The 13800-nt window shown below is 44.1% G+C and overlaps 1 protein-coding gene across 2 annotated transcripts in view; it reads right to left on the bottom strand.

The window, feature by feature from the left end:
* The window catches only part of LOC8039435 (cullin-1), a 66220-nt gene that overhangs the window by 41335 nt on the left and 11085 nt on the right, over window positions 1-13800 (bottom strand). For both annotated transcript variants that reach the window (XM_029994976.4, XM_042290182.1), the window contains exons 2-5: window positions 12262-12300; window positions 8217-8417; window positions 1819-1981; window positions 633-800 (exon numbers count right to left, since the gene is read on the bottom strand). In XM_029994976.4, coding sequence (XP_029850836.1) covers window positions 633-800; window positions 1819-1981; window positions 8217-8374 — 489 coding nt within the window. In that variant the 5' untranslated portion in view covers window positions 8375-8417; window positions 12262-12300. The remainder of the gene's footprint in view (window positions 1-632; window positions 801-1818; window positions 1982-8216; window positions 8418-12261; window positions 12301-13800) is intronic.

The following is a 13800-nucleotide window of genomic DNA, read 5'->3' as shown; positions in this document are numbered from 1 at the left end:
AACGAAATGCATACAATAAACTGGAGCACAATTGACATCGCATAGTTCGACCGCAGGTGGGTCTATTCTTAATTTTTTTTTAACATGCCTCTACTCGCGTCTCATTTTCGATAGTATATTTATTGTGCTGCTACATCGCAACGGGCCTGAATCCGTCGGGCATAGCCTTTGGTTACCGAGGTTCGGCTTTCCCTCAATCTGCGCCCGGCAACATTGGTGGCTTGTACACGCGAGCACCGGCGTATAGAATTGCATTTGCCGCAGCAGTTATTTTTCTCGTTTGATTCATTGCCGAAATTGGCTCCAGCTTCCGTACGTGTCGCGATCACAATACATGTAACACGGGATTAGCAATGCCGCACAGACTGTACAAAAAGTGTGACTCATACAAAGGTGCGACTTGTATACCAACTTTTTCATAAAAACGACCACTTTTATGGGGGTTGCGACTTATACAAAGGTGCGACTTATAGACCGGAAAATACGGTAGACGTATTCGGCGACTTCCTAATCCGAATCCATGTCCGTCCTTCAAGTTCTCCGAGCGATCCGGTTCCGAACCCAGGGACCATGGCGATGTGGCAGACAACTGCGAGAGGGGGAGGGAGAAAGGGAACTGTGGAAGGTCCAACCTGGTAGATCTCGTAGATGCCCTTGCGTCCTTCGTCGCACTCCCGCTTGACCCAGTGCCTGTTCAGGTAAGAGCAGATCCCGTTGAGCACCTTGCTCGAGAACTGGTACTCCTCCCACTCCTTTGTGTAGAACCGCAGCACATCCTCATCCATCAGGTCGATGCCATCCTGCGAGGAAGGAAGGGTACGTCACTCCACAAATCACTCCCCCGCTTCGGTGGCAAATAGAAGTGCATTTGTACCTCTGCCCAGGCGCTCCATTTTCTCACAAACACGCGGAACAGTGAAAATAAGAAAGTAGCCGAATCGTAGCGTGACGTATTGATGTATAATTAATTTAATCGCTGCACAATGATGTAACCACTCTTTGGAAGTGCCTCACACCAGTGCCTGGACCGCCGCTTTCAGCTTATCAATGACCGCAAAATGGCTTCCTCGCGCGAGTTTTTTTGTACCACCCAACGGGTGATAATCACTAGGAGCCCATTTGGGCCATACCCACGTACGACCAAACGTCCAACCTGTCAGAAAGAGGGCCGAACCTGATCGGGTGCCAGATGATTGCGGCCTCACGTAAATGCACGTGACGCTGTGATTGACCAACACCCGATTGGGACGTCACTCGGCCAGAAAGGGTTCGCCAGGCATTCAATCAACGAATGCTTGAATGGCTAAATTAGCTTTAAACAAAAATTGCAAACCAAGGGGAACAAAAAAAAAACACCCAAAGCAAAACAATATCACGCCTACACAAGTGTCTTACGTGCATCAGAGGCTCGCTACACCTGAATAGCTGCAATTAGCCAATGCGGAACCTGAGTTCATCCGTCTCTTTTGCAGGGGCTGTGGTGATGCCAGAATGCCGACCTCCGATTGGCTCTCACTGAAGGATAGTGGGAAGACCTCAAATCGGCTTGCTTTGACGTCTACCCACCATCTTACAATCAAAGCCAATCAGAACTTGGCGTTGTTCTGACATCACCGCAACCCCCACACAAGAAGCAGACGACTTGCTCTCCGCATACCTCTAGAGTTTGTATATTTCCCTGGGGTACTCTCGTCTTCGTACAATGGCCAATTCGAGGACACGAGGCCTGCCTCTATTGGTCGCTCGGAATCCCTCCCGATGGAAGTGTGCCATGACCGGAAGGATGGGCAAATGACAAGCGGGAGAGCGGGGCCTCACCCTAAGCAGGGTGACCAGGTAGGTCTTGAGGAACTCCTTGAGACGCTTGTACAGCTCGTAGCCCACGAACTGGGCACCCCCCACGGGCTGCCCCTTCTTGGTCTTGGCCGCGGGGGTCCGGCTGCCGCTCTGGTGCACGCTCGTGCAGTAGTCGTACACGTGTCTGGGTCACGTGGGAGGTCAAGGGTGCAACGACCACAGCAGCAAGGGGAACAAAGTGCACTACGATTCTGCCGAACAAGGTCGACTCTCGAAACCGTTTTCGTACGCTACTCCAAACATCGTTTTCTTAGCATTCGTGTCACTGGAGTTTGTGCGCTACGGGCAGTTTTTCTTCTTCGTCTTGAACAACCTCTGGCAACCTAGAGTGACATCCGAGGGACCCCATTCCACTGTGACAAACAAACTTTGTCAATAGTACTACATTCAGTAGAGTTGGTATGTACGTAAGTACCATACTTTCTAAATATCCCTTCACACGGGAGCATTCATTTACAATTGCTTCACTCCTCCCCGACCACGCCCATAGGCAATCGATCACCGGTGATCGATGGTTTCCAAAAACCTTCGAGAAATGAAATTTAGTGCGGAGAATTATGTTCCACAATCTTGCAGATAGCCGAAGAACACTCGTTTCAGTTTCAAGGTAGGTTTAAGCTCTATCACACGGTGATGGGCCGTCAAAAATAGTCCTGGAAACGGTGGTTGCACCTGTCTAACATCGCAAATTCCCTGCATCGGTCTTTGTAACAAAGATGGCATTATTTCCATAATTCAACTGTATTGTGGCACATTTTTTAGACGTCAATAGCTCTGGGGGCACTTTAAATGATGTTACAGGCATTGTTTAAAAGATGGTTGTCAATAAGAATCGCTATAATTTCCACTGCTGTCCTGAGCTGGCGTGCACATTTGATGTTGCCAACAAGGTGGACAAAACTCCTGAATATGAAAGAACTGCAATTAAGGCTATAACAAAACCAAGGCAGAGCACAAAGAAAGGATTCTGCTGGGGATTGTACTACTATCTGTTTTTCACCAATATAAGCAGAGGTTAACTCTCCGACGAACCAAAAATAGACGTCAGTTAGAGCACACAAACTTTCAAAAGTTATACCCGTGGGTGTGGGGCCCATTTTGTATATTCTGAATTTTTCTTTAATTTGTAATTTAATTTTGATAGCTGTAGAAGTGTAGGCACTTATACACCTTTGGCACATACATTGTATTTTCAAACAATAAATTCTTTTCTCCACATTACACCAACCACCGTTTCTTTTGAAAGAACAACTAATTGGCCATATTTTGATGTGTCCTATTGGTCCATATGAAAGTTAGTCAGGAAAATGAAAGCCTTCGAATGCAACTGCAATCAAGGCTATGACAAAACCAAGGCAGAACACAAAGGAAGCATTCTGCTGGGGATGTGAGGTGTACTCTCTGTGCGTCACCAATCTAAGCACTCCTTCGTTGAAAAGCATACGTGTTACGGAGGCCAACTCTCTGACGAAGCAAAAATAGACGTTAGTTAGAATACACTAACTTTCAGAAGTAACGGTCGTGGGTGTGGGGCACATTTTCTATATTTGGAATTTTTCCTATCTGCCGTTTAACTTGACACAGCTGTAGAAATTTCAACATTTATATGCCTTCCGCACAAACATTGCATTTTCACGAAACAAAATCTTCAAAAATCTTTTTTTTACATTATACTAACTTCTGTTTCTTTTAAAAGAACAATTGGCCACATTTTGATGTTTCCTATTGTTCTATACGCAAGTTAGTTAGGAAAATAAAAGCCTTTGCACGCATCCATTGATAACTGCTACTTTTCCTCTGGTAAGGAAGGAGTCAAGTTACCTTACGGTATGACCATACGTTACCATGACACCCATGCTTTGTATGCCTGAGGTAGAAAGCTTCTGGAGGCGACATGACGCCACCAGAGGTGAAGCCGGGTGAGACTTCCAGTTTGGAAGGAAACATGCCCCCGACGAGGACTAAGAACAAATGAAACAAAGACACTATTGGACGGAAGGGAGAGCCGATTTGGCACCTACGGCGTTTTTGATCACCCTTGGGGCTGTTCCCATCGACTGCGACCTCTACTTCCGGCTTCACTAGAGATTTCCTTGTTTGGCTGGCTTGAGCCGGTATGTCGCCTCCTCTTCTTCATACCTTCATGTTTGTAAGTCATGTGCAAAGCTACTCCCTGAAGTGGTTGCCACAGTTCCAGTGATGCGATTGACCAGTCATTTTGCAGCATCTTTTGGAGCAGCAAAAAGTAATTTTAGAGCACAAGCACGCACTTCACTTTTATTCATACCACTGCGAATATTATGTTAAGATTTGTGTGTTGACCTATATAACTAAAAAAACATGCATGCTTTGCAAAGCCTGCTTTGCATGCACTTGTGGGCGACGGCAGGTTTGATTTCCTTAAACACAGAACTAGCTGCTTAGTTCCACATAGAGGTATTAGGTGTGGCAACAAGATGCTGATTGATGAAGGACATTATGGACTGCTGCAAAGGGGCATTTTAGGAATGAAATAAAATGTAAACCGAAAAGTAATTCCACTAAAATAATGTTAGAATAATCTTCAACACACAAATTGATGTTTCATTCAAGTTCTAAAGGTTGTAATAAAGAAAAGTTTTTAAGCCAATCGCAGCCAAAGCCAGCGAATCGTTAGGCGCGTCGTCAAGGGCCACATCGCTAAAACCGGCAATTCTCCGGGCTGCATAAATTTCGGTTTTAGAAAGCCATTCATACGTGGCGTGCTATGTAGAATTGGGTGGTGCAGTTAATACATTCCCAACAGATGGCGAGAGTCGCTCTGTTCACTGCTCGTTTGAGCTTGTTCTTTTGTGTGTCGTCTTTCCCGCACGATCGCCGCCTGCTTGGAGAATATGACAACGTCGAGTACACGGCGTGGCCTTTTTTCTGACAATAGAATGGTAGATATCCTCTTTGACAGCAAGGATGACGGGACGTCTGGTGAGGATAGCGAATTTTCGGAGCCTTCTGTCGACGACAAGAGCAATTCCGACAGCAGTTGCAAGTCAGAATCACGACAAGATAGCCATGGTTCTGCGACGCCGAAGCGACCGAGAATGAAGTGCTTCAAGATCTTTCATACCAAGAATTTCAGCAGGCCTAGTAATTAGTAGACTGGAAAAAAACACTCAGCATGTAAATAAACATGTTTTCTTCATTGAGTTTGACTGTAAAAGCTTATTATACAAGCAAAATAGTAACACCTAGGGTAGCCCTGTTTTAAGGAAAAAAAAGTGCAATACGGACAACCCGGCGGCACGTGATGCGGGCGGTAGTTAAAGGGTTAATTTAGATTTTTAAAAATCTGTCATTAAATTATGAAAATGAATGACATTTTGTAGTAGGACCTCATAATAAACAAAATCGCCGTATGAACGATAAGTATGCCTTCATGAAACATTCCAGCCAAAATCGTTAAGGTTATTCTCAGCTTCGTTCTACTGCTTCACCTACCGTATTTACTCGCATGATGAACACACTTTTTCCCTTTGAAAAATTGACATATTTGGGAAGCATTCATTAGGTGGGGTAAAATTTTTGCATTTATACACTTCGTACAAATGTCATATTAGGTGCCAATATGACACGGCAAGGTACTGTGGCAAGTCTCCACTGATGGAGGTGCATCCACAACTAGTTGTGAAAGCGCCATAGTAACCAAGCTCTCTAAATTGCTAACCTTTTTTAAGGCACTTTTGGCGTGCCTTGTCTAAAAGCGGACCACGGACGACAATGAGTTTGTAGTCATCAATGCATCCGATAGGCGAAGAATGTCCGGGACCGGGCAATTGCTCGACCCAAGCTTCGTCAAGTATGTGCGCTGCTCGGTTTCACGGTTGATCGCTTTCGCAACTATGCACTTGCAGCCATTACGAGAATGGCTTGGCTTGGCTTGACTTGGACTGACCGCTTGGAGGCAAAAGAAAATTGGCTTGGCGAGTTGGACGCAATTCGAGACTCGCCGAGCCGAAAATTCGAAATGCGTTCATTACGGGAAGGGGGGAAAAAAAAAAGTCCAAATATTGATACTTGTCATTATGCGAGTGAATTAATTATGCAAGTAAATACGGTACTTTTAGTTTTAATTTATTCTACTGACTGTACCTCAAACGTATAAAACATATATAAGGGTGACAACAGAGCAATGGAGTTCATATGAAAATAAACCTACAGAGCAATTCAAATATTTAAGCAAGTCCCGCATTTGAATAAGATATCTCCCGAAAATTGCAGCCTATCAGTATGTTATCTGTGGCTAAAACTGAAAGTTCTGAAAATTTGCACAAGCCTACCATAACGATCCGGACTAGTACCGGGGCCTGAGCCATTCTATTTTCAGTACCATATTTTCCAATGTATAAGTTGCAGTTTTTTTTCAAACATTTCTCTTGGTGTCTCTAAGGCCTAAGTATAGTGGCATAAGGAGTGATTGATGTGAAACGTGCTCGCAGTGGGTTATGTCGTTTTTGTTTCGAAATGTGAAGACAAATGTTTTCAAACATGCAAGATTGTTATCGCCGACCAGAACGCGAGCTCTAAGGAACAAAACAGTTATGGCTGCACCCATCGACGCCGATCGTCAGCTACATTTGGTGATCGACGCCGCCACAAAGTACCAGTCACTTTGGCAGTCACAAAGAGGGGGTTACAAGATTGGTGGTAGGCATCAAGGGAAGTGTGAAATTGCACACTAGACTAATGGGTTATACTGGTTATAGTCTTACGGGGTACAAATGTTTTGACGCAGAATTTGAAAGGTGCAGAAAGGTTTCTAGGCTTCGTGGCGCAAGCTATCATCCAATATGGAGAGAACAGCCGCCAGCATCCATCCAATCATGTAGCCACTGCCGGCAGCTCCGCCGCTGCTCATTTGAACACTCCACCGTCCCTGTACCATCCCGATTTCGACACGACACTGATGGTGCTCGCGCCCGGACTGGGTGAGAAGCCGGCTTTGTGAATGAGGCTTTATACAACGATGTGACTCGTGAGTTGTTCTTTTTATATTCACGATATGACAACATTTTTTTTATGCACCGCGCATCATTTTTCGCAGAGCACCGTAACTATGCAGCTATAGGTGGTGTTGCCCTTTTCAGGAGGCACTGCTGTAGTCACACTTTTCTACACTTTTCATAACTGACTTAGAAAGAGAAAAATTTTAAGGTTTCCCCAAGACGTTTAATCTAGATAGGCAAGGCAGTGAGAATAAAGCTGTTAGAGCATGTGGTGCAAGTCGCCTCATTCAACCATGGTTTCGTATTCTTTTGCTTCAATCCAGTGACACTGAAAGGTAAGTGGGCTGATTTACATGCATTGCAGACCATTTTTTCGCGTATTTCTTGGTTTCTGTTTGATGAGCAGTTTCTATCAGCCATGCTCCAGCCAGGTTGCTTCATGTAAAAGGAAGGATTACGGCCAGCCAATCTTTTAGCGGCACCGAAAAAAATGCGTCAAGGTTTATCTATCTACCTGCACGTTGATGCTTGTGTCGTCTCAGTGCCCTGGCCTAGGCTAGGCCTAGTGGTCTAAAGCCTGGTTCACGAGTGTCTGGCACGTCAAACCTTCATTTGCTCAGCATGTATTCGAATAAAGCCGATTACCTTATCATTTTGTGCGTTTTACGTCCTTTCGCAGCAAAACACTCGATTGCTCCCGCCAGACAGTGCCGTGCTTTGGGCATTTCTCGCGAGTCCAAACATCGAAGTTGTTTCACGTCAAACGGTACGCGCAAACTAGCCAATTGAGCGAAACTCCAATTTCAAAATCTCGATGCGCTTAAAACAAACAAATTCATTGCATGACCTGTGCAAAGAGATGTAACTTATACACCAACTTTTCTGCGGAAACGGCTCAATATGTGGAAGTGCGACTTATACAAGGGTGCGACTTATAAAGAAAATGTTGTATCAATAAGGTGAAATCAAGTTTTTGTGCCATGCTGGTGCAAGTTCCTCACCTTTGGGCTAAATGTAGCAACATGTAGCAGGGTAAGCCCTTTGGCACAAAAGGCACAGCAATCACATCACTGCATTTCATACGAAGCACTGTCTTCATGACTTGTGATCGTAATTCAAAGCAAACAATCTCCCTTTCAACTTCAATCGAATCACGACACTGTTCACGGATGCACCAACCACTATTGAGGATAAATACAAATTTTTTTTAATTCAAACCTTTTAGTTTTAGCCATTTCATTTTTTTTTTTTTTACTTAGAGTTTGCTACAAAAAGTGGTAAATAACAGATGCCCCTGGAATACACAGAGTAAAAACGGTAGTGTTGCCTGAACAACACTGCCACGACCACAAACCAGCGAGACACCAAGGAGAAGGATACGTGTAGAGCTGCATGTAGCGCGTCTTTGACATGTTGTCTTCCTTGTTGGTGTAGACCTGCTCGATGCCCTCCTTCAGGTCCCCCCATATCTGGTCCAAGTCGATCTGCTTCAGGCCGTGGCTGTTCTGGGCACGCGGCGTCTGGCTGCCAGACGCCATGGCTCCCTCCCTCGGCACTGGGCCCGCCTAGTCACGCCGGTTCCTGCGTTCCCCCAGACGGGAGCAACATGAGGTGGTTCATAACTCTTTGTGAACTGCTTTCGGGTTTCATACACTTCAAGGATCAAGAAAAGTAGTTCTAGCTTATAAATTCAGTGAACAGTTCAAATTTTTCAGTGCGCGCCATGCAACCACCAAGGGGGTGTCGCAACTCCCATTTAGTGCACCCCCATTACTGTTTGAAAATATTGAGTGTAAAGTTTCTAGGTGACAACATTTTTGCCAATTTCACGAATCAAGATTTAATGGGGAAGAATTTATGACAGTAATATACTAAACCCGAGTTCTGCTTGCAAAATAATGCAAAAAGGTGGCACTCTGGTGAAAGATGCAAACGTACTAAAGTGGCATCCCATAAATACTGATCATGTACCGCAAAACCATGTTGGCAGTTACATTCGTTTCAGTTCCTCCTTCCTTATCTGTCTACACCTTTCAATCATACAGCCTTAGGAATGTAGTGGAAAATGTCCGATACATAAAAGCTATTTATTTGGTTCAGTTGCACAAGAGGATTTACACGGGCGAGCGGTCTTGGTACAGGCACCTAGGTTCCTAGTTCCGAAAGCGAACCTGACACTCTGTTTATAAGGACACCCGCGCCCTCCGGCGGCGTACCTAGCCAACACTGGTTACCAGCCGCTGGAGGCAAAACCAAAAGTGAACTTGTTTGCCAGCCGCCGGAAACAAAACCAAAACGGAACTTATTTGGTGTCCACAGGAACAGCCAACTGCAAAAGTGCAAAGAATGCGCACCAAAGCTCGGGATGCCCTCTTGTTTTGCCGTACGTACATAAAATGCATGTCGTGCAGCAACACCCGCACTTCTCGGTATATAAAACTTTTTCTTGCGAACGACAAGCTCCCAGATCTGCAGCTCTCAACCTCGGTAGCGGCTGGCTTCATAGTCCTTTGACGTCTCTTCAGCTTGTACATGTAAAACTACCAGCACTGAACTCACGATTTTCCATTGCAGTAGTAGGGCTCTGGAAGCCTAATCAAAGCTGCCTCTTGACAGGAGCGTCATCTACCAATTAGATGGTGTGAAGCTGTTTCGTGCATACCCTTTTCATAAACTGCTGGAAACAAAAAAAAGGTGCTCAATTTTTACTACCTACGAAAGCCTGTTTTTGTACAGATCCCTTACTTACGTAAGTTGTGAAGCTCTTCCCTACAAGAGAGATTTTGTTTGTGCTTGCAAGCGGACATGCGGGGCAAACAAAGACGCATGCAAAGCTTTTAAAACAACTGCTCAAATCAAAAGAAGAGTTCAAGATGATGATCCCTCTTTGAGGTTGCTGGTTGTGTCTAGATTCGGGCACAACTTACACCTAGGAAGCTGAAAAAGTTGCTGAATTTTGATTTAGAACCCCAAAGTTGCTCTTACCACCTAGTGCTGAGACTGATGCACCACAAATCTATACAACTAGGACCATGTAGCTAATACCTAACAATTGAGGAAAAAAACCAAATATTTTCTTGCTTGCCCAGTAAGCCCTAAAGGACATCTAACAAGGTGTCATTTATACATACCTAGATTTCGATTAAAATATAACACATGAAGATGCAACAAAAAAAAAAAAAAAAAAAACACTATTTGCAAGTGAAATTTGAGTAAAAAAAAAGTCAATATCGTTATTTTATAGTTTCTCCCAATCTCTCCATTTGCAATGACAACAGAGGTCTTGGTACAGTTTAGGAATAATAAGCTGCCCGAGCCATATTTTATTAAATAAAGTAATAATTAACACAAAAAAGATCATTCCTAAAATTTAAAAACATAATTTAGACACCTAGCTTTGATCTATCTTTGTTTATCTCAGTAAATATGACTCTCAGCAATAAAAAATTAATAGTGTGGTTTAGCTTCTTTACAAATTATGAGTGAAAGGGCTACTCATTCCTTGGGGGCCAAATTTGGGGGTTTTACGTGCCAAACCTACGACGGGCATTGGGCACGCCCCAGCGGAGGACTGAGGATTAATTTGGACCACCTGGGGATCTTTTGACGTGCAACCGAAAGATCGGTTACATGGCGCCTTCTCCGCAATAGGCCTTTGTCATATTGCGGGCACCTCGGTCGGGATTCGAACCCGCCACCTGGGGATCCGTAGGCCGGCACTCTCGCCTCGGAGCCACCGAGGCAGCATTCCTTGGGGGTCACTTTCTAATCACATATTGCGTAGTGAATTTGTATTGTTAAAGAAATATTATGTGCGAGCTACGCGAGCCTGAAAAGACCAGGCCATCCGTATTACCCGAAATCTAAAAACAAGAGGTTGTTCTCCATGAATCTAAAGCGTGAAACAAAAAGGAAGAAACTCTTGCTTGTGTTTGTTCCTCTGTGTTCCACATACTAGATTCCTGGAGATCTAAACCAATATGCACATTAAACTCTACAAGAGGCAGTTCCTTTAAAATAACTCCTTGAAAGGCTTAAATCCAATTTCATATTAAGATAATAGGTTACATCTCCTTATTAAGAGTGCAAAGACTTGAGCGTGGTCTAAGGGTACCATAAACCTATATCAGCTAGCCTGCCTTAGCATCACTTCAGAGAATACTCAAATGAAAATTTAAATTTACTTGTAACATTCAAAGATAAGTGAATTACGATCAACAATATCTATAAATGACCATTGCAAGTTTGTAGTTCAGACGGGTGGCTCTAAACGGTCGATTCCGGCAAGCACTTGAAGAGCAGCCATCGGACTTCTGGCTCGTATTTGACGTCGCATCTGCGACGTCAAATGCCTCGGCGTGGTTAGGACTATAGCAAGGCTGGTGTGGTTAGGAGCTTGTGACACTTGATGGCGTCAATGCATTACAACTTAGTCATTTCAGATGCCCAAGGACTGAACCAAGTGAACCAACAACGTAGTCAACAGCTAAACAATAGAATAGGTGGTAAAATTTTTGTTTTGTACCCCTTTAACAACAAGTAACGTAAAATACAGAGCAAGTGCCCACCCAAATTTGAAGATGGTCGCAAAAAAATAGGGGATGGGACCATGCGAGATCCTCAATTTCACATATATATGTACTGTGTTTATTTTTTCAGATGTTCGAAATTTTGGGGGTGGGCGCTTAGTGCGGAATGGCCGGATGCACGGTATTCTACGGTAATCAATATCTGAGCAAATACTGCTGCCTGCTAATTTCAGAACCCACATATGAAAGGCATAGATAAGCCTGAACAATAAAATGACAACCTCTAACAGTGTCAAGGGGTTTAGTGGCCAAGTACAGTTACATCATTATCCGGCATCACATGAAGTGAAACCTCGCACCATCGTAACACAATGCCCATCATATGATAATGTGCATCATCACAGAGCTGATGATGTGCATCACTCGACCGTCATATCCATTCGATTCTTGTTCTTGCCAGTTTGAACATGGAATGGTCTTGTAAAGCCATGGATTTGTAACGATCACTACTGCTCAATGAAGGTTACAAACTGCCTCTACAGAGCAAAAAATAAATAAATAAATAAATCACCTTTTACTCTATAAACATTTTTACAACTTTAATTTTTTTAGAGCTGTTTTGGCCGCCCATCACAAACTTAGCTGAAAACCATTCTGTGCTAGCATACATGCTTGCAACGATTCTGTCTAATTTAAAGGCCGTGCACCATACTGTCCAACTAAACAGAAAGCCAAGGGCATGAAACGTGGCCATTCCCAATATATTGTGCGTTTGCACTATGGTAACTTGCAGCCGGTATTAGCTCGCACTAGCAGCATTTCCCAAAGTCAACTGACAGCGTAAGCTATATTAGAAAGACTGCTCTGGTAAAACACATTCCCCAGAATAACCTTACCTCGGGGATGGTGTTACAATTGCCATTGATCCGCGGGGTCTAGACAAAGAAAGGAAAGATAAACTATTAGAATGCAACCCAAACTAAAAGGACATTTTATCAAAATTCTCGCAACATTTTATAAAAAATATTTCTGCAGAACACCTTATGCGAGACATTACAGACATAAGAACTTCATAAGGCACAGTAGCTTTAATAAATAGTTAACAACAAAGTGTAACAAATAAAACCCTTATGATAGCCTTTCCCAGTCAAGATTCTGGAATGTTTAAGTGAGGTAAACACACTTTATTAGCAGAACTTAAAAAAACATTCAATGCATTTTTTTTTCTTCTCTAAAACTAAACAACTATTCAAATAAAAGCTGGCAATGGCGAGCAGCAATTCATAAGACATTTTCACGGAAAAGCTGATTTTACCAAACATGTTTAACAAGCCCTAAAGCCATCGTTAGCTTAAAGGGGCCCTCCGGAGCTTTCTGCGATCGTCTGTTTATGTTGTTATATTGCGTAGTAGATGCATGTTAATATGTATACAAAGTTTTAGATTACAAAACCGTTTATTAAGCAGATGGCAGTAGAAATATATCGGGACTATTTTCTCTTGGAAGACAATCCCCCCTTCCCTGCCCATTGCTAAAACTTGACCAATAGAAATGCTGCATCTCGCGGTGAATGCGAACGTTATTATTGCAACACTTTTTAAGCTTGTTGTAAATTAGAGTTCGAGAAAAACGTAAACTGATTGTGGTGCGGGAAACATAGTCCGCAATTATCGCTCCAAAACCAGCGAACTATGTTTTCTCCCCGCAAGCTTGTTGCTAGGGGGTGATGCGTCGGCGCGTCGGCTCGTCTGCTTCCCGGGGCGTCCGCAGGCGTGCGTTTGCGGGACACGTGTTCCTTCTTCCCGTGGATCCCGACTCCGAAGCCAGCTTTGCGATCCTTCCACGTCAACGAGTCAAACTTTTCCTTGTCATCTGTGGAATGCGACTGCGTATCGCAGTAGCAGCGCGACGGTGCGGTGCTACGAACAACGACTGCCGAGCGCAAAGTCCGGGCAGTCTGGGCTCCTTGACGACGGTCCGCGCGTGTTCGAGAGATTCCTCCGTGGGTCGGCGGTCGGCCGCGTTGGTGATGCAAAGTGACGCCGGAATCCTTCGCTTGCTATTGGCTGACGCGTAAAGGGATGCCCCTCCCGTTTTCCGGGGTCATCTCAGAAAGGGGGGCGTGCCGGGGACTTTGATAGCAATTTTAACAGGAAACTCCACCGCGCATGACGGTAATTTTATGATTTTTAGGATCCTTAGTGCCTGTAGATTGAGTAACCGTCATAAATAGACCATCGCAGAATGCTCCGGAGGGCCCCTTTAAAACACTTGCCTAGATTCCTAAACTTTTCGATGCCCCCCTCGAGAGGATGCAACAATTTTGTGCCTGCTAAATAGCTACACTAAAATTTATGCACGTCTTCTTTTCCCAATGTTTAAACATCATCCAATTCAAGATTACCCGTCCCTAGAGAGAAAAAAAAGCAGAATTG

Source organism: Ixodes scapularis, unplaced genomic scaffold, assembly GCF_016920785.2.
Source record: "Ixodes scapularis isolate PalLabHiFi unplaced genomic scaffold, ASM1692078v2 PGA_scaffold0__279_contigs__length_252992795, whole genome shotgun sequence".
In the NCBI taxonomy this organism is placed as follows: domain Eukaryota; kingdom Metazoa; phylum Arthropoda; class Arachnida; order Ixodida; family Ixodidae; genus Ixodes; species Ixodes scapularis.
This window is presented reverse-complemented; position numbering and strand designations above follow the sequence as displayed.